This window comes from Mobula hypostoma, chromosome 12, assembly GCF_963921235.1.
Source record: "Mobula hypostoma chromosome 12, sMobHyp1.1, whole genome shotgun sequence".
In the NCBI taxonomy this organism is placed as follows: Eukaryota; Metazoa; Chordata; class Chondrichthyes; order Myliobatiformes; family Myliobatidae; genus Mobula; species Mobula hypostoma.
Genome location: NC_086108.1, coordinates 103,333,733 through 103,356,524, shown reverse-complemented (window position 1 = coordinate 103,356,524; position 22,792 = coordinate 103,333,733). Strand labels below are relative to the sequence as shown.

The 22,792-nt window shown below is 44.6% G+C and overlaps 1 protein-coding gene across 1 annotated transcript in view; it reads right to left on the bottom strand.

Moving 5' to 3' along the window:
* Window positions 1–2,967: 2,967 nt before the first annotated feature.
* The window catches only part of ak5 (adenylate kinase 5), a 76,252-nt gene continuing 56,427 nt past the window's right edge, over window positions 2,968–22,792 (bottom strand). The window contains exons 11-14 of the mRNA XM_063065056.1: window positions 13,669–13,832; window positions 7,489–7,587; window positions 5,382–5,567; window positions 2,968–3,314 (exon numbers count right to left, since the gene is read on the bottom strand). Coding sequence (XP_062921126.1) covers window positions 3,237–3,314; window positions 5,382–5,567; window positions 7,489–7,587; window positions 13,669–13,832 — 527 coding nt within the window. The 3' untranslated portion in view covers window positions 2,968–3,236. The remainder of the gene's footprint in view (window positions 3,315–5,381; window positions 5,568–7,488; window positions 7,588–13,668; window positions 13,833–22,792) is intronic.

The following is a 22,792-nucleotide window of genomic DNA, read 5'->3' as shown; positions in this document are numbered from 1 at the left end:
TCATCCTGTTGTCTACTTCTCTGCAGTCTCTCCAGTACAACTATTTCCTTCCTATAGTGCAACGACCAGAATGGCACACAGTTGTCTAAATGCAGTTGAACTAGTGATTTGTGAAGTTCCAATACAATGCCTCAACTTTTCTGTATCCTGAGCTGTGAAAGCAAACATGCCAACTGTGTTCTTCACCATAATGCTGGAGGGAATCAGCAGGCCAGGCAGCATCTATGAAAAACAGTAAACAATCCTGATGAAGGGTCTTGGCCTGAAACATTGACTGTTTACTCTTTTCCATAGATGTTGCCTGGCCTGCTGAGTTCCTCCAGCATTTTGTGTGTATTGCTGTGATTTCCAGCATTTGCAGATTTTCTCTTGTTTGTGTTCTTCACTGTGCTATGACCTATGTTATCTCCTTTTAGGAAATGATGCACTCCACAGACCCTCTGTTCATCCACATAAATCAGTGCCCTACCATTAACGGTTTTCATTCTACCCCTGTTCAACTTTCCAAAATGCATCACCTATTTGTTGAAATTAAATTCCATCTGCCTACGTGCCACTCAGCTTTCCGTATGATTTATACCATGCTTCTGAAAGCTCACCTGTGGCTAACAGATGGCTGAAACATCTGTCAGGGCCTCTGTTATCTTCTCTCTTGCTTCTCATCGAAACCTAGGGAACATCTCATTCAACCCTGGGCGTTTAGCAACCTTTGGGAGTCCCATGATACAGAGCAGTTCTCGATGATCCAATATCCCTTGCTGAACTATCTTCCACACCTTTCTCAGCAGGCTTATTTCCCACTGGGGTTGTGTGAGACTAGAAACAGAAGTGACAGGTGAGAAAGGTGACAGGTGGAAGGTGAAATATTTAAGGGGAAGTTGGGGGAGAACTTCTTCACTTACATGGCAACATTGAAGAGAAGTTTGCATAGGTAACATGATTGGGAGGGTTGCGAATTGGTGGGATTAGCCAGAATAACATTTAGCCAAGACTGGATGGGCTTGTTTTCTGTGCTTTTGATAGGCTTTTACAATAAGCTGATGGAGTCAGATTCTGAGTGTTCCTGGTCAGTAGTAATTATTTAGTCATTCATTGTGTTGCAAAACCTTGCTTAGCCCAAATTACTACTGTAGCTGCACCTTAAAAGTGTCCCAACTGGCTATAAACTACTTTGGGTCTTGAGCAGTTAGAAAGTTTCCACTCAGACAGCGGAAGCATCTTTTTATTTATCTCACAGCTGTTTGTGGGAGTGTACTGTATGCAAATTGACTTAGTCATAGAACACATTAGCACAGAAACAGGCTCTTCAGCTGTCTGTGTTGAACTATTACTCTACCTAGTCCCATCAACCTGCATCCAGACCATAGTACTCCATACCCCTGCCATCTATGTCCCTATACAAACTTCTACTAAATGTTAAAATCGAACCCACATCCACCACTTCTGCTAGCAGCTCGTTCCACACTTGCACCACCCTCTTGAGTGAAGAAGTTCCCTCTCGTGTTCTTCACATTTCACCTGTGACTCATGACCTCTAGTTTTTGTCTAACCCAACCTCAGTGGACTGTGCATGTATGCATTTACCCTATCTATACCACCCTCCACCCCCATTTTATATTACTATCAAATAGAAACATAGAAACCCTACAGCACAATACAGGCCCTTTAGCCCACAATGCTGTGCCAAACATGTACGTACTTTAGAAATCACCTTGGGTTACCCACAGCCCTTTCATCTTCCCTCATTCTCCTGTGCTCCAGAAATGAAGTGCTAACCGAGTAAATCTTTCCCTAATAACTCGGGTTCTTAACTTCTGGTAGTATCCCTGTAAATTTTCTCTGAACTTTTTCAATCTTATTGATGCAGAAACAGAGCCATAAAATGTTCTTCATATAACAAGCTATTTGATCCTGGAATCATTTTTATGAACCTCCTTTGAACCCTCTTCTGTTTCAGCACATCCTGTCTAAGATAAGGGGCCCAAAACTGCTCACAAAATTCCACGTAAGGCCTTACCAGTGCTTTATTAAGTCTCAACATTACAACATTTCAAGGAAGGGTAGCGGTTAGCATGAGGATGTTGCAGCTCAGGGCATTCTGCAGTTTGGGGATCAATTCCAGCTCCGTCTGTGAAGGAGTTTGTACGTTCTCCCTGCGTGTGGGTTTCCTCTTACAGTCCAAAGACTTTTCAGTTGGTAGGTTAATTTGTCATTGTAAGTTATCCTGTGATTAGGCTAGGGTTGAATAGATGGGTCGCTGGAAGGGCTCTATCCGTGCTGTATCGCAAAATAAATATAAAAAAATAATTAAAATGAAACTGTTAGGAACAAAACTCCAGAGAATGGGACACACAATATTCTTGTCTTGAGTTTTTGTTTGTCCATTACCTGAGGCTTTGTGAATTGCTTTGATATCAAAATTAAAGCTGATTTGGTGGTTGTTATTTGTGAAAGTCACTATATATAAAATTGCTGTATTTCCTCCATTACAACTATAATTCAAGAGATTCTTTGCTGGCTGCAAATACCTTTGAAACAACCTCAGTGGTTGTCCTTTTCTCCACCCATTAAAAATGAATTATTGCAGACTCCCTCTCCATCGGCTGAGTTTTGACATTAATCAAGGCAGAATGATTCCTTGGTTTTATCTTCTCTCTCTGGAAATTGCACAATATCAGTTGGGCATTGTGATAAAGAAGGGATGGATTGCATTGATGCTGTGTACAGGTGCCTTGAGAAGTTAATAGACTTGACAAGTGTTCTATGGATTCCATGATATGTTTCATTGTGTTTAACTTATCACAGCAGAAGATGCTGAGAAAAGTCCATAAAAATGTTATGGGGTGATGTCAAGGATGAATGTATAAAACATGTACCTTCTAATAGATCACTACAGATCGAAACAAAATGAAATTTAATAAATTCAGAACTACAGTTAACATTTTCAGAACTTTTTAATCAGTGCAACTCTATTTTGGACTAAGATTAAGGGCCAATTCTCAACACGTCCATGTCAATTTGAAAAACACCGTTGTGCAGCACACATGAATACTTAACTGAGCGAACATCACAATGTGAATGCAAGCTGATATTGTAAGTAGAAGAATTTTCTTCTACTTAGTACCAGTGGGCTGAATAATCTCTTAAATCATTGCAACATTCTGTGACTTGAGGATTCTTGATGCCCAAAAGTGTCCAGGGGCTCTTTCTTTTCTCTGCACAGGAATCACATTGATTCAGCTACTTTCCTGAATAGAGTTGATGGCCTTGCAGATCCATTGAAAGATCTTGTCAGGAGTGTCTTCTGTGTTAATCTGTCAAAACACATGGTTCAAAAATGTCACTGCAATGATGCGTTAAGATTGAGGGAAGGGGAGTGGGGTCCATATCAACGTCTTTGGGTTGGATATAGTAGAAGACCTACTTGTTTTTTCTTCAGCTGAGGCTATTAAAATGCAAAACAAAGATCTGTTAAATACTCAACAGGACAGGCAGTGTCTTTGGAGAGAGAGACACACAATAACATTTCTAACCACAAGCTGCTGCATAACCTGCTGAATATTTGCAGCATTTTTAAGAATGTTTATTTCAGTGTTCCAGGATTTGGATTCGTTTGCTCTTCTACCTGTATAGTCTGTGGATCTTACTGAGAACAATATGGCAAGCTTGATTCCTACAACTGTGACTGCACTTGGAAGTACCTGATTCGTTACACATTAATGATCTGGATAAGGAGATCGAGTGTAGTGTATCTAAGTTTACTGATAACACTAAACTGCAAATTGTGCAAAGGATGTGGAGCGTCTACAGAAAAATATAGATAGGTTAACTGAATGGGCAAACATAAGGCAGATGGACTACAAAGTTGGTAAATGTGAGGCCACCCACTTTGGAAGGGAAAAATGGAACATTGGACTTCATTGTTAGAGGGAGAGAATTTAAGAGCAGGGAGGTTATGAGAGGAGTTCTAATAGAAATATGCAATTATCGAAAGGATGGATATGATAGAAGAAGGAAAATAGTTTTCACTGGTGTGTGAAACTAGAGCTCAGGGACATAGTCTGATTTAGGATGGAGATGAGATGCTGCTTCTCCCAGACAGTAGTGAATCTCTGAAATTCTCTGCGCAAGGAAGCAATAGAGGCTACATTAACTACATTTAGATAGATTTTTGCACAATAGGGGAATTAAGAATTATAGGGAAAAGACAGGTAGGTGGAGCAGAATCCATGGCCAGATCAGCCATGATCTTATTGAACAGTGGAGCAGGATTGACGGGCCAGATGACCAATTCCTGCTCCTATGATATTCTCTTCAGGGGCTTCAGGTTGTCACAAGACGCTAAAGTTGTATGTTCTTTCTTTGTGTGTGGAACTGCCATTCTGTTTTGAACCCAAAGGTGGTGCTAGTGACAGCAAGGAAACAGTAGGGAGAATGCAATGAAGAGCTAGCCACAATGGGAACCAGACACAGCCGTCTATGTCATCCGAATCTTGGTTATTCTGTCACCACAATTTTTAAGGCTTCAATTTCACACTGGTTATTATCGCCTCACAGTTGGTGGGATCTTGCTATGCACCTTGGCCAGCCTTTCTTGTCATTACAGCAGGATTAACACTTCAAAAACAGCACTTGATGAGATTTAGTAAATCTTGGGATTTGTTTGAGATATTATACATATTAAAAAACAAGTCTTTCTAAGCATCAGCACATAACATCCTGTGGATGCCGGAAATCCGGAGCAATACACACAAGCCTCTCACCTTTTCAGCTATATTATTTATTTATTTATTTTAAACAATTTTTCCTTTTATTATGTAGTGCGTTATATTGTTGCCGCAAAAACAACAAATTTCAAGACACATGCCGGCGATATTAAACTCAATTCTGATTCAGAACAGACCTTATCAGACCACTGAGCCGCACTGTCCAGCAACTCACCTATTTAACCCTAGCCCAATCACAGGGCAATTTACAGTGACCAATTAACCTACTAAGCAGTACGTCTTTCGAACGTGGGAGGAAACCCACGCAGTCACTGGAAGAATGTACAAACTCCTTACAGACCATGCTGGAATTGAACTCCAATTCCACTGCCCTGACAGTAATACAGTCATGCTGACTGCTATTGTACTGTGACGCCCTTCTCACTTTGCCCTCCCTCCCCACCTTCCCCTTCACCTGATTTCACCTATCGCCTGCCAGCTGGTACTCCCCCCACCCCCCTCGCCACCTTGTTCTGGTTTCTACCCCTTCCCTCCTTTCTAATCCTGATGAAGGTTCTCGGCCTGAAACATTGACTGTTTGTTTCCCTACATAGATTCTGCCTGACTTTCTGGGTTCTTCCAGCAATTGGTGTGTGTTGCTCTTTCTAGGCATACCTTATGTATGAGGTGTTCCCTCTGGTACTTCTCAATGAGTGGCTGAGCTACCTTCTGGTCTGTCTCAAGGTCAAGGTGCTGCTCACTCCCATCGATGCGTTCACTTGTTTGGGTTGGTTTTAGTGGCTGCTGATCCCTTGGTGCCGTGGTGCCGTTCATATGGAGCACAAGGCTGGGCCGGGCTATCTGAGGAAAATAAATATCGGCAAACTTATTTCCAGAAGGAAGCAAGAACCATAAGATTTCAGCAAAGAATACTTAACAGCCTAAGGCTGTCTCAAAGCACTTTTGAGCTTCTGGAAGGCATTTGAAGGGTAGCCAATCTTGTAGAAGCTCCAGGGTAGAAAAGTAATCATAATGATGGTGGAAGTAATTAAAAGTTGGCTGGAGCCTGGGCAGAACTTCCCTGCAGATTCAATCAATGCTGTCCTGAGAGTACAGCCAAGATTCACCTTAACATCTGATACAGAAGGTTTCAGAGTGTAGTTCTCCCTCACTGCTGACTGCAGTCTGACTGTGAAAGTGAAAAAAATATACGGCAGATCCTGGAAATCTGAAATAGAAACTGTGTAAATACCAGGAACACTCAGCAGGTCAGGCAGCATCTGTGGAAAGGGAAACAGTTAATGTTTCAGGTATTAGACTCTCCATTAAATTTGTTTACAATTCTAACAAACAATCCAGGATCTGAAATATTTCTCTCTCTCTCTCCCTCAACCTCTCATTCTCTATCATTCACTCTCTCTCTGTCACACAATGGCGCACTTCTCTCTCTTCTCTCTACAGCGCATCGCTCCTTTCCCCCTTCCCCTCCCCCTCCAGATGCTGCTTGGCCAAATATCAAGTTTCACTACAGTGGCAGAGAGGGGTAACCTGACAGAAGTCTGTAGGTTACTGGGGGCACAGATACGTGTGAGGAGTTACATTTTCAGAAGACAACTGAGGGCAGGACTTCCACAATCAACGGTAGGGCCTCAGAGAGTATTATAAAACCGAGAGAGCTGGGAGGACATGAACATAGTTCTCTGAATGCGGTGACACAGGTGGTGAGTGTGGTAAAGAAGGCTTTAAGTACGCCAGTCTTTGTAAGTTAAGGGACTGAGTGTAGAAGTTGTGATGTTGCATTGTAGATGTACAAGCTGTTGGGAAGCCACACTGAGCTGGAAAGAGTGCAGAGGTTTAGGATGATGTTGCCAGGATTTGAGAATATGGAGACGTTGAGCAAGTTGGGTTTGTTTTTCATTGGAGCACATTAGAATGAGGGGTGACCTTGTGGAGGTGTGTAAAGTGACCAGTAACCATGTGGGTTTCCTCCGGGTGCTCTGATTCCTTCCCACGGTCTAAAGATGTACCGGTTAATTGGTCATTGTAAATTGTCCTGTGATTAGATTAGGATTAAGTCAGGTGTTGCTGGGCAGCTCAGCTCGAAGGGCCTATTCTGTGCTACATCTCAATAAATAAATAAATAGAATCACAACAGGAATCAAGAACTAGAGGGCACAGGCTTAAGATGAGATGGGAGAAATTAAATAGGAACCTGAGGGGCACCTTTTGCCCAAAGAGTTGTCCATATATGGAAAGAGTGGTTGGGGCAACTACATTAACAACATTTAAAAGGTTTATTTTCGTGGTTGTTGCAAGGGTTTCAGTGCCAGTGAGCCAGGTTCAATCCTGCTGTTGTCCTGTAAGGAATTGGTGGTACTTCCTTGTGAGTTTCCTCTAGGTGCTGCAGATTCCTCCCAAATTCCAAAGGTGTACGGTTTAGTGTTAGTGAGTTGTGTGTATACCAGAAGCACGGCGACACCTCTGGGCTGCCTCCAGCACATCCTTGGACAGTGACACAAGAGGCCACATTTCACTGTATGTTTCGATGTTTTGATATACTGTACATGTGGTATTTGGACAGGTACATGGATTGCTCAGGTTTAGTGGCACACGAGCCAAACACAGGCAAATGGGACTAGCTTAGATGTGAATCATGATCAGCATGGGCCAGTTGGGCTGAAGTGTTTGGTTCCATACTAAATGGCTCTTGACTCTAACTTGTCATTGAGTGTCCCCACCACCCACCCCTTCTGGTAAGAATGAGATAGTTATAACAACTCACCTTCCTCTCAAACTCATCTGCCTGCTCCACTCTCCAAGGGTAGCCATTGATTATGAACCCTTTGGTGTCCGTACCAGAGATGATGGTGTCTTTGAGTATCTCCATACCAAGAGAAAGATAAAGGAAAAGAATCAGTTTTTATGATCACTGGAACAATAATTCACTATCTGCTGGTGAAAAGATTTCTCTTCCCATCATGGAGTATAAGGTTAGTGGCAGGATCCTTGCAGTATGGAGGGACCGAGCAGTCATGGGGTCCAGATCTATAGATCACTCAAAGTTGCGGTGCAAGCTGATAGGGTTGATAAGAAGACATATGCTGTGTTGGCCTTTATTAGTTGGGGGACTGAGTTCAAAAGCTGCATGGTAGTGTTGTAGCTCTATAACAGCAGTCCCCAACCACCGGGCCGCAAAGCATGGGCTACCGGGCCGCGAGGAAACGATATGAGTCAGCTGCACCTTTCCTCATTCCCTGTCACGCGCTGTTGAACTTGAACATAGGGTTGCCAACTGTCCCGTATTTGCTGGAATATCCCGTATATTGGGCTAAATTGGTTTGTCCCATATTTCCCCTGCTAAGGTAGAGCATTCCTATGAAACCTTTCGTGCCAAAATGGCGTGAAGCCAAGAAGCAATTATCATTAGTTTATATGAGAAAATTTTTTGAGCGTTCCCAGACACAAAAAATAACCTACCAAATCATACCAAATAACACATAAAACCTAAAATAACACTAACATATAGTAAAAGCAGGAATGCTATGATAAGTACACAGTCTATATAAAGTAGAAATAATGTAAGTACAGTATACTAGGGAAGATGAAGGCAAAACTAATTTGTGGGAAAAAAAATCAGCACGTACGTGCATGCGCACATCACATGCGCAGTCACACATGTGCCCGCGCAAGGCTTCATGGTCATGTTAGTCTTTCCTGGGGTAAAGTGTCCCGGGATTTGACTGCTACTGTTGTCCCTTATTTGGGAGTGAGAAAGTTGGCAACCCAAACTGTAAATGACATGTTGAGGTGAGTTTAACCCTACTTGAACACCGCACCCCCCCACCCCCCGGGTCAGCCGGTCCGCAAGAATATTGTCAATGTTAAACCAGTCCGCAGTGCAAAAGAGGTTGGGGACCCCTGCTCTATAAATTCCTGTTAGATCATACTGGGAATATTGTGTTTCATTCTGGTTGCCTCATTATAGGACAGATGTGGAAGCTTTTGAGAGACAGTAGAAGAGATTTACCGGGATGCTGCCTGGGTGGGAGAATGTATTGTGGGGAACATTTGGCCAAGCTCAGGATTTTCTCTTAGAAGTGAAGGAAGGTGAGAGGTGACAGAATAGAGGTGCATAAGGTTATGAGAGGTATAGAGAGAGTGGACAGCCTGCACCCTTTTCACAGGACAGCAATGGCCAATGCCAGAAGATGGCCTTTAAAGGTGAGTGGAGGAAAATCTAGGGAAGATATCAGAACTACACAAAGTGTCGTTTTCCCAGAATACACTGCTGGGGTTGGTAGATACTTTAGGGACAATTAATAGACTTTTAGATCAGCAGGTTGATGTAAGAAAAATGGAGATTTATGGGCTGTGTAGGAGGGAAGGGTTAGATTGATCATGGAGTAGGTTTATATACGTAGGTCACCACAACATGCTAGGCCAAAGGGCCTGTTCTATGCTGTATTGTTCCACATTCTATGTCCTAGCACTGCCCCTCTTCAGTTCTTCTCTTGAATTTGACTCTGAGAGTGCTGCCAATTCATGATGTACATCTTGTCACAGGTGGCCAGATCTGGCCTCACTCTCAAGCAGTGTCCACTGGGGCACTTGATTTAGGAGTGTGATTTATGCCCTCTCTCCTTTCGAAATGTTAAGACCAAGTTTTGATGTCTTTGTTGTCCTGTAGGACAAGGTCAATAGACACCTCACAGAAGATATGAGCTCAAAAAACACCACCCAGGAGATATGATGTTAATAGATATCGCCCAGAAGTTACATTGAACAGAATCCATAGATTACATCCACTGTGCTCATGACCCCTTTAAACAGTTCAAAGTTCTGTGCCCTTTGGTCCTAGACCCCCTCACAATAGGAAACATGCTCTCCACGTCCATTCTATCTACACCTTTAAATGTTCGATGAGATTACCCCCCACTCTGCCCGATTCATCTAAACGCTAGTCAGTACAGGCCCAGAGCCATCAAACGTTCCATAGAACCATAGAAACTACAGCACAGAAACAGGCCTTTTGGCCCTTCTTGGCTGTGCCGAACCACTTTCTGCCTAGTCCCACTGACCTGCACACGGACCATATCCCTCCATACACCTCCCATCCATGTATCTGTCCAATATATTCTTAAATGTTAAAAAAAAACACATTTACCACCACATCTGGCAGCTCATTCCATACTCCCACCACTCTCTGTGTGAAGAAGACCCCCCCCAATGTTCCCTTTAAACTTTTCCCCCCTCACCCTTAACCCATGTCCTCTGGTTTTTTTCTCCCCTTGCCTCAGTGGAAAAAGCCTGCTTGCATTCACTCTATCTATAGCCATCATAATTTTATATACCTCTATCAAATCTCCCCTCATTCTTCTACGCTCCAGGGAATAAAGTCCTAACCTATTCAACCTTTCAAGTCCCGGCAACATCCTTGTAAACCTTCTCTGCACTCTTTCAACCTTATTTATATCCTTCCTGTAATTTGGTGACCAAATGTTAAATTTCCTCTTATGTTAACCCTCTCAGTTCCAATATAATCTTGTGAAATCCTCTGGCCCCTCTCCAACGGAAGCACATTTTTCTTAGATCATCATCATCATTAAAGCCGTGTCATATGATGTAGGCGTTCATGATTTTTCTACAGAAGTAGTGTGCCATTGCCTTCCTCTTTACAAGACAAGTGACCCTGGCAGTTACCAATACTCTTCAGAGACTGCCTGCCTGGTGCGAGTAGTCGCACAGCCAGGACTTGTGCTTTGCACCAGCTGCTCATACGACCATCCCCCACCTGCTCTCGTGGCATCATGTGATCCTGAATGGGGAGAGGGTGGTTAAGTAGGTCTACACCTTGCCCAAGTGTGACCTGCAGGCTGAGGGAAGGAGCAACTTACCCTCCTTTGGTAGAGATGAAACATCTCAACCCAAGCAGGGCTGCAGGACCGGATGGTGTCAGTACCAGGGTGCTCAAAGCCTGTGCCCCTCAGCAATGTGGAGTACTTTGCCATGTATCCAACCTGAGCCTGAGGCTCCGGAGGGTTCCTGTGCTGTGGAAGACGTCCTGCCTCGTCCCTGTGCTGAAGACGCCGCGCCCCAGCGGCCTCAATGACTACAGACCGGTGGCATTGACCTCCCACATCATGAAGACCCTGGAGAGACTTGTTCTGGAGCTGCTCCGGCCTATGGTCAGGCCACACTTAGATCCCCTCCAGTTCGCCTACCAGTCCCGACTAGGAGTTGAGGATGCCATCGTCTATCTGCTGAACCGTGTCTACGCCCACCTGGACAAGCCAGCGAGCACTGTGAGGGTCATGCTTTTTGACTTCTCCAGTCGTTCAACACCATCCGCCCTGCTCTGCTGGGGGAGAAGCTGACAGTGATGCAGGTGGATGCTTTCCTGGTATCGTGGATTCTTGATTACCTGACTGGCAGACCACAGTACGTGTGCTTGCAACACTGTGTGTCCGACAGAGTGATCAGCAGCACTGGGGCTCCATAGGGGACTGTCTTGTCTCCCTTTCTCTTCACCATTTACACCTCGGACTTCAACTACTGCACAGAGTCTTGTCATCTTCAGACGTTATCTGATGACTCTGCCATAATTGGATGCATCAGCAAGGGAGATGAGGCTGAGTACAAGGCTACGGTAGGAAACTTTGTCACATGGTGTGAGCAGAATTATCTGCAGCTTAATGTGAAAAAGACTAAGGAGCTGGTGGTAGACCTGAAGACAGCTAAGGTACCGGTGACCCCTGTTTCCATCCAGGGCGTCAGTGTGGACATGGTGGAGGATTACAAATACCTGGGGATACGAATTGGCAATAAACTGGACTGGTCAAAGAACACTGAGGCTGTGTACAAGAAGGGTCAGAGCCGTCTCTATTTCCTGAGGAGACTGAGGTCCTTTAACATCTGCCGGACAATACTGAGGATGTTCTACGAGTCTGTGGTGGCCAGTGCTATCATGTTTGTTGTTGTGTGCTGGGGCAGCAGGCTGAGGGTGGCAGACACCAACAGAATCAACAAACTCATTCGTAAGGCCAGTGATGTTGTGGGGATGGAACTGGACTCTCTGACGGTGGTGTCTGAAAAGAGGATGCTGTCCAAGTTGCATGCCATCTTGGACAATGTCTCCCATCCACTACATAATGTACTGGTTGGGCACAGGAGTACATTCAGCCAGAGACTCATTCCACCGAGATGCAACACAGAGCGTCATAGGAAGTCATTCCTGCCTGTGGCCATCAAACTTTCCAACTCCTCCCTTGGAGGGTCAGACACCCTGAGCCAATAGGCTGGTCCTGGACTTATTTCCTGCATAAATAATTTACATATTACTATTTAACTACTTATGGTTTTATTACTATTTATTATTTATGGTGCAACTGTAACAAAAACCAATTTCCCCCGGGATCAATAAAGTATGACTATGACTATGCATCTCCACCCCACCACCAAACTTTCTTAGATAAGGGCCCAAAACTGCTCAAATTACTCCAAATGCACCAAATGGAGTCTGACCAATGCCTTACAAAGCCTCAGCGTTACATCTTATTCTAGTCCTCACCTCGCAAAATGATGGCTAACATTTTATTTGCTTGTATGGCTATCTGGAGAAGACGGATCTCAGAACTGTATTCTGCATACATACTTTGATAATAAAATGAATCTTTGAACATCTGAAACCCAGGCGGCCTCCTCTACTGTAAAGATGAAGCCACACTCAGGTTGGAGGAACAACATCTTATATTCCGTCTGGGTAGCCAGGTGGCATGAACATCGACTTCTCTAACTTCCGCTAATGCCCCACCTCCCCCTCGTACCCCATCTGTTACTTATTTTTATACACACATTCTTTCTCTCACTCTCCTTTTTCTCCCTCTGTCCCTCTGAATATACCCCTTGCCCATCCTCTGGGTCCCCCCCCCACCCTCCTTGTCTTTCTTCCCGGACCTCCTGTCCCATGATCCTCTCGTATCCCTTTTGCCTATCACCTGTCCAGCTCTCGGCTCCATCCCTCCCCCTCCTGTCTTCTCCTATCATTTTGGATCTCCCCCTCCCCCTCCAACTTTCAAATCCCTTACTCACTCTTCCTTCAGTTAGTCCTGACGAAGGGTCTCGGCCTGAAACGTCGACTGCACCTCTTCCTAGAGATGCTGCCTGGCCTGCTGCGTTCACCAGCAACTTTTATGTGTGTTGCCTGAAGCCCTAAGTTTGAATAATGGATGAACATCTGCCATTACTTGGTACTTGTCGTATCTGCTGCCAACTTTCTGCATGAGAATGCCTGGGTCACTCTGAGCACCGCTGTTCAGTAGTCTCACAGTCTGTTTCCAGAGTTATGCAGTGGTGTCATCTTGAGCTCATTTAAACTGGAACAGCCTGAAGCAGAGATTTGCCATGATTTGCTACTCAGTCAATCCAACTTTCACAGACAATTTACACTCCATTTAGCCTTCTCAGCTTCGAGGCATCACTGAAGTTAGAACATGAATGCACCGCAAAATGTTCAAAAAGAAATATCACATTATCACTTAACGGCAGATGTTCATCCATTACTCAAAGTTAGGGCCTCAGGTCTAGCTTTCAAATGTTCAAAGATTCATTTTATTATCAAAGTGTGTATGCAGAATACAACTCTGAGATTTGTTTTCTCCAGGTAGCTATAAAATACAGAAAAAACCTAGAAGTAGTGGTAAGTCATCAATCCTCACTGCACAAAAAGAAAAATAAACACAAACTTGAAAATCCCAAACCCTCCCTAACCCATCCCTTGCATAAAAACTAACAGATCACCCAAACCCCCAGACCACCAATCGGCAACCTAAAGAGGCCAAAATGAACACAGTCCAATCAATAAACCTCAGAACTTCAATAACATCTCTGAGAGCATCAGAGAGGACCGGTGGTATTGACCAGGTTTCTATGGTGTGTTGACCCAGGAGGATCAGGTTGCACTTACCTGAGGCACCAGATGCTCACACGTTTCGGTTTCCTTAGTCTCCTCACTCCCCTCTGGCCCGAAGCCCATCACATCCTGAATGAGGTCTTCCATGGACAGGTAAGTGAAGCCATACTCTGCTGCTACTCTCTTGCACAGCACTTGTCTCCCAGATACAGGACCACCTTGGCACAAGGACAAGAACACATGAGAGGTACCAACAAGAAGAAACAACAAAAGAAAACTTACTTTTGTACTAAGTATTTTGTAAACTCGGGATATACTTTCTACTTTATGCTAAAGGAGTAAAGATTAGTTTTACTTGTCATATGTGCATTGAAACATCAAGACCTACAATGGGGTATATGGGGTGTCAGGGAGGGGTAGCACCTCTGGTGGGGGAACATGTCGTGTCCTTTTCAGGGCGGTTAGTCCACCTTTGGTCCCCACCTGGCACTCAGCTCTCACCTGTGGCTCCCCGTAGCTGTTTGCATGCGACAGCGGCCACACCCCGGGCAACGGCTTCGACAAGCTGACTAAACCAGGTGATGGTAGCCGACGGGTCTCAAACCCTCGGTGAGATAGGGAGTTGTCTATCCCAGCATGTGAAGACAGACTCTGGCAGATTGAGCGGACGAGACCAATGGAAGGTCCAACGGTCAAGAAGGCGGTCTCTGCAAGCGTCATGGAACGTGTAGAGCAGGACAAGACACAGAAGACGTCCTGGTCATCCACTGCGCCTAGTCCCATCTCCAGCTATCTAGGCTCTGTCTTGCCACTGGATCCAGATGGGAATTGGGAAGAGAGAGTGAGGCTGACGCTGCGCAACTCTCCCTCACTTAAATCCAAATCACACGCTAGTCTCGACACCATCATTATGGTGTCTAGGTCCTCTTCGACGTCAACGATGGACGAACAACAATGACGCACATGTTTGAGGCTGTGCCGGTGGGGGGAGGGATCAGCCCACAAGTGTTGCCGTGCTTCCAGCGTTAACGTAGCATGCCCACAACTTGCTACTCTAACTGCTAAGTCTTTAGAATGTGGGAGGAAACCAGAAGGAATCCATGCAGTCACAGAAAGAACATTCAAACTCCTTACAGAGAGCAGTGGGAGCCGAACGTGATCTTACAGCCGGTGCTGTAAAGCGTTACGTTAACCGCTATGCTACAATGCCACTCTCTAAGGAATTTTACAGCAGATAAAACTCCTTCCAAGTAGAAACGTAGAAAACCTACAGCACAAGTTAGCCACTCTGTAATGCAGACAAATTCTGCATAGCAAGTTCCCAAAAAGAGCAACGTGATGAATTGCGGATAATCTTTACACTGATCTCAGACCATGGACAATGTTTGTGAGCACCAGCGACCCAAGGATCATTAAGCCCAGTTAGGAACCTGGTCTAATGACTCATCAACTATAACAACGTGATGAATTGCTGGGTAATCTCTTCACTGATCTCAGACCATGACGAAGATTTTTGGGCAACAGCGACCTGAGGACCATTAAATCCAGATGGGATCCTGGCCTAATGATTCATCAAAAGATGGCACCTAGGTCATGCTGTTCTCAATTCTGCACTGCTGTTGCCCAACAAAAATTAAATCAAAATATCACCAAAGCTAGGAATCCGAAATAAAAGCAAACTGCTGGAATGCTCGACAGATTAGGCAGCGTCTGTGCGGAAGAGGACAAAGTTGATGTTTCATATCAATGTCCTTTAATCAGATAAGTGCAGTTGGAGTGAGAATCGAACCAACGATATACAGATTCCACAGGGGTTTGTGTTGGGATTGATTCTTTTTACATTATGTGTCAATGATTTGGATGATAGAATTGATGGCTTTGTTGCAAAGTTTGCAGATGATCTGAAGATAGGTGGAGGGTCAAGTAGTTCAGAGGAAGTAGAAAGGCTACAGAAGACTTAGATTAGGAGAATGAGCTAAGAAATGGCAGATGGAATACTGTACTGGGAAGTGTATGGTCATGCACTTTGATAGAGGAAATTAAAGAGTTGATTATTTTCTAAATGGAGAGAAAATACAAAAAAACTGAGGTGCCAAGGGACGTGGGAGTCCTTGTGTAGGATAAGGAAGGAAGGCATACATGGTGTTAGCATTCATTTCAAGAGGACTAGAATATAAAAGAAAGGATGTAATGTTGAGACTTTATAAAGCACTGGTGAGGTCTGACTTGTTGGAGTTGTTGGAGTATTGTGAGCAGGTCTGGGCCTCTTATGTTAGAAAGGATATGCTGAAACTGGAGAGGGTTCAAAGGAGGTTCACAAAAATGATTCCAGGATTGAGTGGCTTGTCATATGAAGAGTGTTTGATGGCTCTGGGCCTGTATCACTGGAATTCAGAAGAATGAAGGGTGACATTGAAACCTATTAAATGAGAAAGTCCTTGATAGAGTGGATGTGGAGAGGATGTTTCCTATGACGGGAGAGTCCGAGACCAGAGGATACAGCCTCAGAATAGAAGGGCATAGAACCATAGAACCATAGAAACTACAGCACAGAAACAGGCCCTTTGGCCCTTCTTGGCTGTGCCGAACCATTTTCTGCCTAGTCCCACTGACCTGCACACAGACCATATCCCTCTATACGCCTCCCATCCATGTATCTGTCCAATTTATTCTTAAATGTTAAAAAAGAACCCCCATTTACCACCTCGTCTGGCAGCTCATTCCATACTCCCACCACTCTCTGTGTGAAGAAGCCCCCCCTAATGTTCCCTTTAAACTTTTCCCCCCTCACCCTTAACCCACGTCCTCTGGTTTTTTTCTCCCCTTGCCTCAGTGGAAAAAGCCTGCTTGCATTCACTCTATCTATACCCATCATAATTTTATATACCTCTATCAAATCTCCCCTCATTCTTCTACGCTCCAGGGAATAAAGTCCTAACCTATTCAACCTTTCAAGTCCCGGCAACATCCTTGTAAACCTTCTCTGCACTCTTTCAACCTTATTTATATCCTTCCTGTAATTTGGTGACCAAAACTGAACACAATACTCCAGATTCGGCCTCACCAATGCCTTATACAACCTCATCATAACATTCCAGCTCTTATACTCAATACTTCGATTAATAAAGGCCAATGTACCAAAAGCTCCCTTTACGACCCTATCTACCTGTGATGACACTTTTAGGGAATTTTGTATCTGTATTCCCAGATCCCTCTGTTCCACTGCACTCCTCAGTGCCTTACCATTAACCCTGTATGTTCTACGTTGGTTTGTCCTTCCAACATGCAATACCTCACACTTGTCAGTATTAAACTCCATCTGCCATTTTTCAGCCCATTTTTCCAGCTGGTCCAAGTCCCTCTGCAGGCTCTGAAAACCTTCCTCACTGTCTACTACACCTCCAATCTTTGTATCATCAGCAAACTTGCTGATCCAATTTACCACATTATCATCCAGATCATTGATATAGATGACAAATGGCAATGGACCCAGCACTGATCCCTGTGGCACACCACTAGTCACAGACCTCCACTCAGAGAAGCAATTCTCTACCACCACTCTCTGGCTTCTTCCATTGAGCCAATGTCTGATCCAATTTACCACCTCTCCATGTATACCTAGCGACTGAATTTTCCTAACTAACCTCCCATGCGGGACCTTGTCAAAGGCCTTATTGAAGTCCATGTAGACAATATCCACTGCCTTCCCTTCATCCACTTTCCTGGTAACCTCCTTGAAAAACTCCAACAGATTGGTCAAACATGACCGACCACGCACAAAGCCATGTTGACTCTCCCTAATAAGCCCCTGTCTATCCAAATGCTTGTAGATTCTGTTTCTTAGTACTCCCTCCAATAACTTACCTACTATTGACATTAAACTCACCGGCCTATAATTTCCCGGATTACTTTTCGATCCTTTTTTAAACAACGGAACAACATGAGCCACTCTCCAATCCTCCGGCACTTCACCCGTAGACAGCGACATTTTAAATATTTCTGCCAGGGCCCCCGCAATTTCAACACTAGTCCCCTTCAAGGTCCGAGGGAACACTCTATCAGGTCCCGGGGATTTATCCACTTTAATTTTCCTCAAGACAGCAAGCACCTCCTCCTTTTCAATCTGTACAGTTTCCATGGTCTCACTACTTGATTCCCGCAATTCCATAGATTTCATGCCAGCTTCCTTAGTAAATACAGACGCAAAAAACCTATTTAAGATCTCCCCCATTTCCTTTGGTTCCGCACAAAGCCGACCACTCTGATCTTCAAGAGGACCAATTTTATCCCTTACAATCCTTTTGCTCTTAATATACTTGTAAAAGCTCTTTGGATTATCCTTCACTTTGACTGCCAAGGCAACCTCATGTCTTCTTTTTTCCCTCCTGATTTCTTTCTTAAGTATTTTCTTGCACTTCTTATACTCCTCAAGCACCTGATTTACCCCCTGTTTCCTATACATTTCATACAACTCCCTCTTCTTCTTTATCAGAGTTGCAATATCCCTTGAGAACCAAGGTTCCTTATCCCTATTCAATTTGCCTTTAATCCTGACAGGAACATACAAACTCTGCACTCTCAAAATTTCCCCTTTGAAGGCTTCCCACCTACCAATCACATCTTTGCCAGAGAACAATCTGTCCCAATCCACGCTTTTTAGATCCTTTCTCATTTCTTCAAATTTGGCCTTCTTCCAGTTCAGAACCTCAACCCTAGGACCAGATCTATCCTTGTCCATGATCAAATTGAAACTAATGGTGTTATGATCACTGGAACCAAAGTGCTCCCCTACACAGACTTCTGTCACTTGCCCTAATTCATTTCCTAACAGGCATTTTTTTATAATGGAGATGAGGAGGAATTTCTTTAGCCAGAGAGTGGTGAATCTGTGGAATTCTTTGCTACAAGCAGCTGTGGAGGCCAAGTCTTTATGTATATTTAAGGCAGAGGTTGATAGATTCTTAATTGGTCAGGGCATAAAGGGAAATGGGGAGAAGGCAGTTAGATTGGGGCTGAGAGGGGCCGGCTGCTGGTGCAATATCAGCGCCAGACCTGGGAGCGGAGGTTCCCGGGTTCGAATCCAAACTGGGCCACTCCCGAGTACGCTTTCCATCCGTGCCGGGTTGAGTGTCGAGATCGCAACTCGACCTCGTAAAATAAAGGGAAAAATACTGCAGAATGTCTGTGTGAGGAGTGGCTCGCCGCACAGTCTCTCTCTCACTCCGCGCCTTGTAAAGGTATGTAAAAGACATTGTCCCGCCAACATCACACATGCACGCACGGATCCGCCAAAAAAAAGATTGGGGCTGAGAGGAAAATTGGATCAGTCTTGATCAAATGGCAGAGCAGCCTCAGTGGGCCTAATGGCCTAATTCTGCTCCTATATCTTATGGCCTTACTGATTCGATGAAGTGAGCCTGGGCCCACAATTAGTGTAACAGGTTTGACCCTCTAGATATCATCGCTTGAGTGTTCCCCACCTCATTCCTCACCCTCAACCAGGAGTCAGCTCACTTCAATGGCACACCACCCACACACCTGACTGCGTCCCTACCGAGGATTGTGAGGACGACTGAGAGATCATCGGGGTCTCTCTTCCACCTATCAGAGTTATTTATCAGCAGTGCTGTGCAAGCAGGGCCCTTAGTGTTGTCAGTGACTCCCTCCCATGTGTCCATCAATCCCTTTGCCCCCCTCCCCATCCCACCACCAGGCAGGAGGTACCACAGCATAAGACAAGAACTATTAGAATGGGAAACCGCTTCTTCAACTCGGACTGTAGGACAACTAAACTCCTTGCCACCATGAATGTTACATCAGTAGCTTTATACTGTTTACTTTTTAACTTGTATATGCACCTCATTATTTGTTAATTTATTTGTGGTAATATTGCTTTCTGTGTTGTGTGTGAGTTATATGTACTGTGTTGTGCACCTTGGTCCGGAGCAGGGGTTCCCGACCTGTTTCATGCCATGGACCAATAGCATTGTGAGGTGTCTGTGGACCCCAAGTTGAGAACCCTTGGTCCAGAGGAACGTTGTTTTGTTTGGCGGTATACATGTGTGTTGGCGCGTGGCCAAGTGGTTAAGGCGTTTGTCTAGTGATTTGAAGGTTGCTAGTTCGAGCCTTGGCTGAGGCAGTGTGTTGTGTCCTTGAGCAAGGCACTTAACCACACATTGCTCTGCGACGACACCGGAGCCAAGCTGTATGGGTTCTAATGCCCTTCCCTTGGACAACATCAGTGGCGTGGAGAGAGGAGACTTGAAGCATGGGCAACTGCCAGTCTTCCATACAACCTTGCCCAGGCCTGCGTCCTGGAAACATTCCAAGGCACAAATCCATAGTCTCATGAGACTAACGGATGCCTATACCCTATACATGTGTACAGTTGAATGACTATAAACTGAACTTGAAACGTTCAATCTACCTCATTATGGGCCTTCTAACTTATTGTCTACCTGCACTCCATTCTCTCACACCATATCCTGCATTCTGCTATTCCTTTATTTATAGCTAAATCTGAATTCTATTATTGTAATTTATAGTACTTTTACTACAACATAGGATCAGAATTAGGCTATTCGGCCCATTGAGTCTGCTCCACCATTCCATCATGGCTGATTTTCTTTTCCTCTCAACCCCTTTCTCCTGCCTTCTCCCTGTAACCTTTGCCACCCATCCTAATGAAGGACTTAGCAATCTCTGCTTTAACCATACCCAGTGACTTACCCTCCACAACCACCTGTAGCAGTGAATTCCAGATTCACCAACCTCTGCCTAAAAAAATTCCTTCTTATCTCTTAAGGGATGTCCTTTTATTCTGAGATTATGCCCTCTGGTCCTAGACTCCCCCACATCCTCTTCGTGTCCACTATATCCAGGCTTTTCAATATTTGATAGGTTTCAACAAGAATCTCCCCTCATTCTTCCAAACTCCAATGGGTACATGCCTACAGCCACCAAAAACGTCTTAAACGTTAACCCTTTCATTCCTGGGATCATTCTCGTGCACCTCCTCTGAACCTTCTTCAATTCCAGCCCATCCTTTCTCAGATAAGAGGCCCAAAACTGCTCACAATTGGCAACCATGTTGCCCAGACCCTGGATGACAGTGGTAAAAATTGATGGGATTGCTGGAGGTATAAAATGGCTGGTGTTACTATAAATAGGTTCTTGTTTGTTAACACAGGGCAGGGGCCTATTTCCAAGCTGTATTTCCCTCTGAATTTAGGACTCCATTGCTTATACTCAACTAGCCCTAGATGGATGGGAGTGAGGGTAAACAGATCTCAATTTTGAATAACACACGCAGAATCCCAGAGGAACTCTGCAGGTCAAGCAAAATTTATGGAGGGAAATAAAGAGTTAACGTTTCAGGCTGAGATCCCGCATCAGGACTGGAAAGGAGGCAGAAGCCAGAATAAGAAGGTGGGGGGAGGGAAAGGAGTACAAGTTGGCAGGTGATAGGTGAAACCAGGTGAGGGAAAAGGTGGGTGAGTGGTTGAGGGGGGGAATGAAGTAAGAAGGTAGGGGAGGGGGGGATAGGTGGAAAAGATAAAGGGAAGGAGGAGGAATTTGATGGGAGAAGAGAGTAGACCTTGGAAGAAAGGGAAGGTGGGGCGGACACCAGAGGGAGATGATGGGAAGGTGGAGAGATGAGAAAGGGTAAGAGAGGAACAAAATTGTGGAATGGAAAGAGAGAAGAAGGGAGGTGCAGAAATTACTGGGAGGTGGAGAAATCAATGCTCATGTCATTTTGGAGGCTACCCACACAGAATTTGAGGGGTTGCTCCTCCAACCCGAGTTTAACCTCATTGTGGTAATAAAGGAGGTGGAGTGGGAAGTCAAATTGAAATGGGTGACAACCAGGAAACGCCACCTTTTGATGTAGATATAGCAAAGTTGTTCCCCAGTCTACGTCGGGTCTCACAGATGTAGAGGAGGCTTCAATCTTTCCTATATATGTCTATGAGGATGTGTGTACTTAACACACAAGTAGAAATTTGGGTGGCGGGGTGGAGATACGTCTCTGTCAAAGGAAGCACTCCTTCCCGCTGCTAGCCTGCAGGTCACCCTTGGGCAAGGTGTAGCACCTGCTTAGACCCCAATCAGGGTCACGTGAAGCCATGGGTGCAGGTAGCGGGTGGTCATATGAGCAGCTGGTGCAGATCACAAGCCCTGGTTATAGGACCACTGATGCCAGGCAGACAATCCCTGAAGAGTACTGATAATGGCTGGGCCCATCCATCTTGTAAAGACGCTGCCCAAAAGAAAGCAATAGCAAACTACCTCTGCAGAAAAATGAGCCAAGAACAATCATGGCCGTGAGAAAGACCATGACCTCCAATGTCATATGAGACGGCACACAATGATGATGCTGTGAAATGACCACCCAAGAGCAGCAGCAGATACAGGGGTTTCAGGTGACTATTGCTTGCTCCAAATTAGCTGGCGTCTTCCGACAAGTCGGAGCATTTCCTGAAGAAATGTCAAATTGCTTTTAAAATTTATGGAAGGAATACAGGTCAACAAACTAAATATATACAATCAATGTATGTACTGTACCTACTACCAAGCACCATCCACTACATAATGTACTGGGTGGGCACAGGAGTACATTCAGCCTGAGACTCATTCCACCGAGATACAACACAGAGCGTCATAGGAAGTCATTCCTGCCTGTGGCCATCAAACTTTACAACTCCTCCCTTGGAGGGTCAGACACCCTGAGCCAATAGGCTGGTTCTGGACTTATTTCATAATTTACCGGCATAATTTACATATTACTATTTAACTATTTATGGTTCTATTACTATTTATTATTTATGGTGCAACTGTAACGAAAACCAATTTCCCCCCGGGATCAATAAAGTATGACTATGACTATGACTATGTAATCTCATTCATCAAGACTGTTAACTAGAAGTCTGCTCGGTCACTGGCCTTTGCATGAACAACCAACTAAATGAAATCATCTTGGACACAAAATGATAAAGTGATGGATGTTTGCTGCTGTCTGTGCTCCCACTGATGTAGTCGGGCATCAGTGCCTTGGGATGCAAATGATGGCATGTGAGATGTGTATTTGTGAATTTCTGTCTTCAAACTGATGGCATGGTAAGAGGGTGTGATAGAGGTTCGGGTTAGAGAGTGGAGGATGAGTCCTGTGGAACATTAT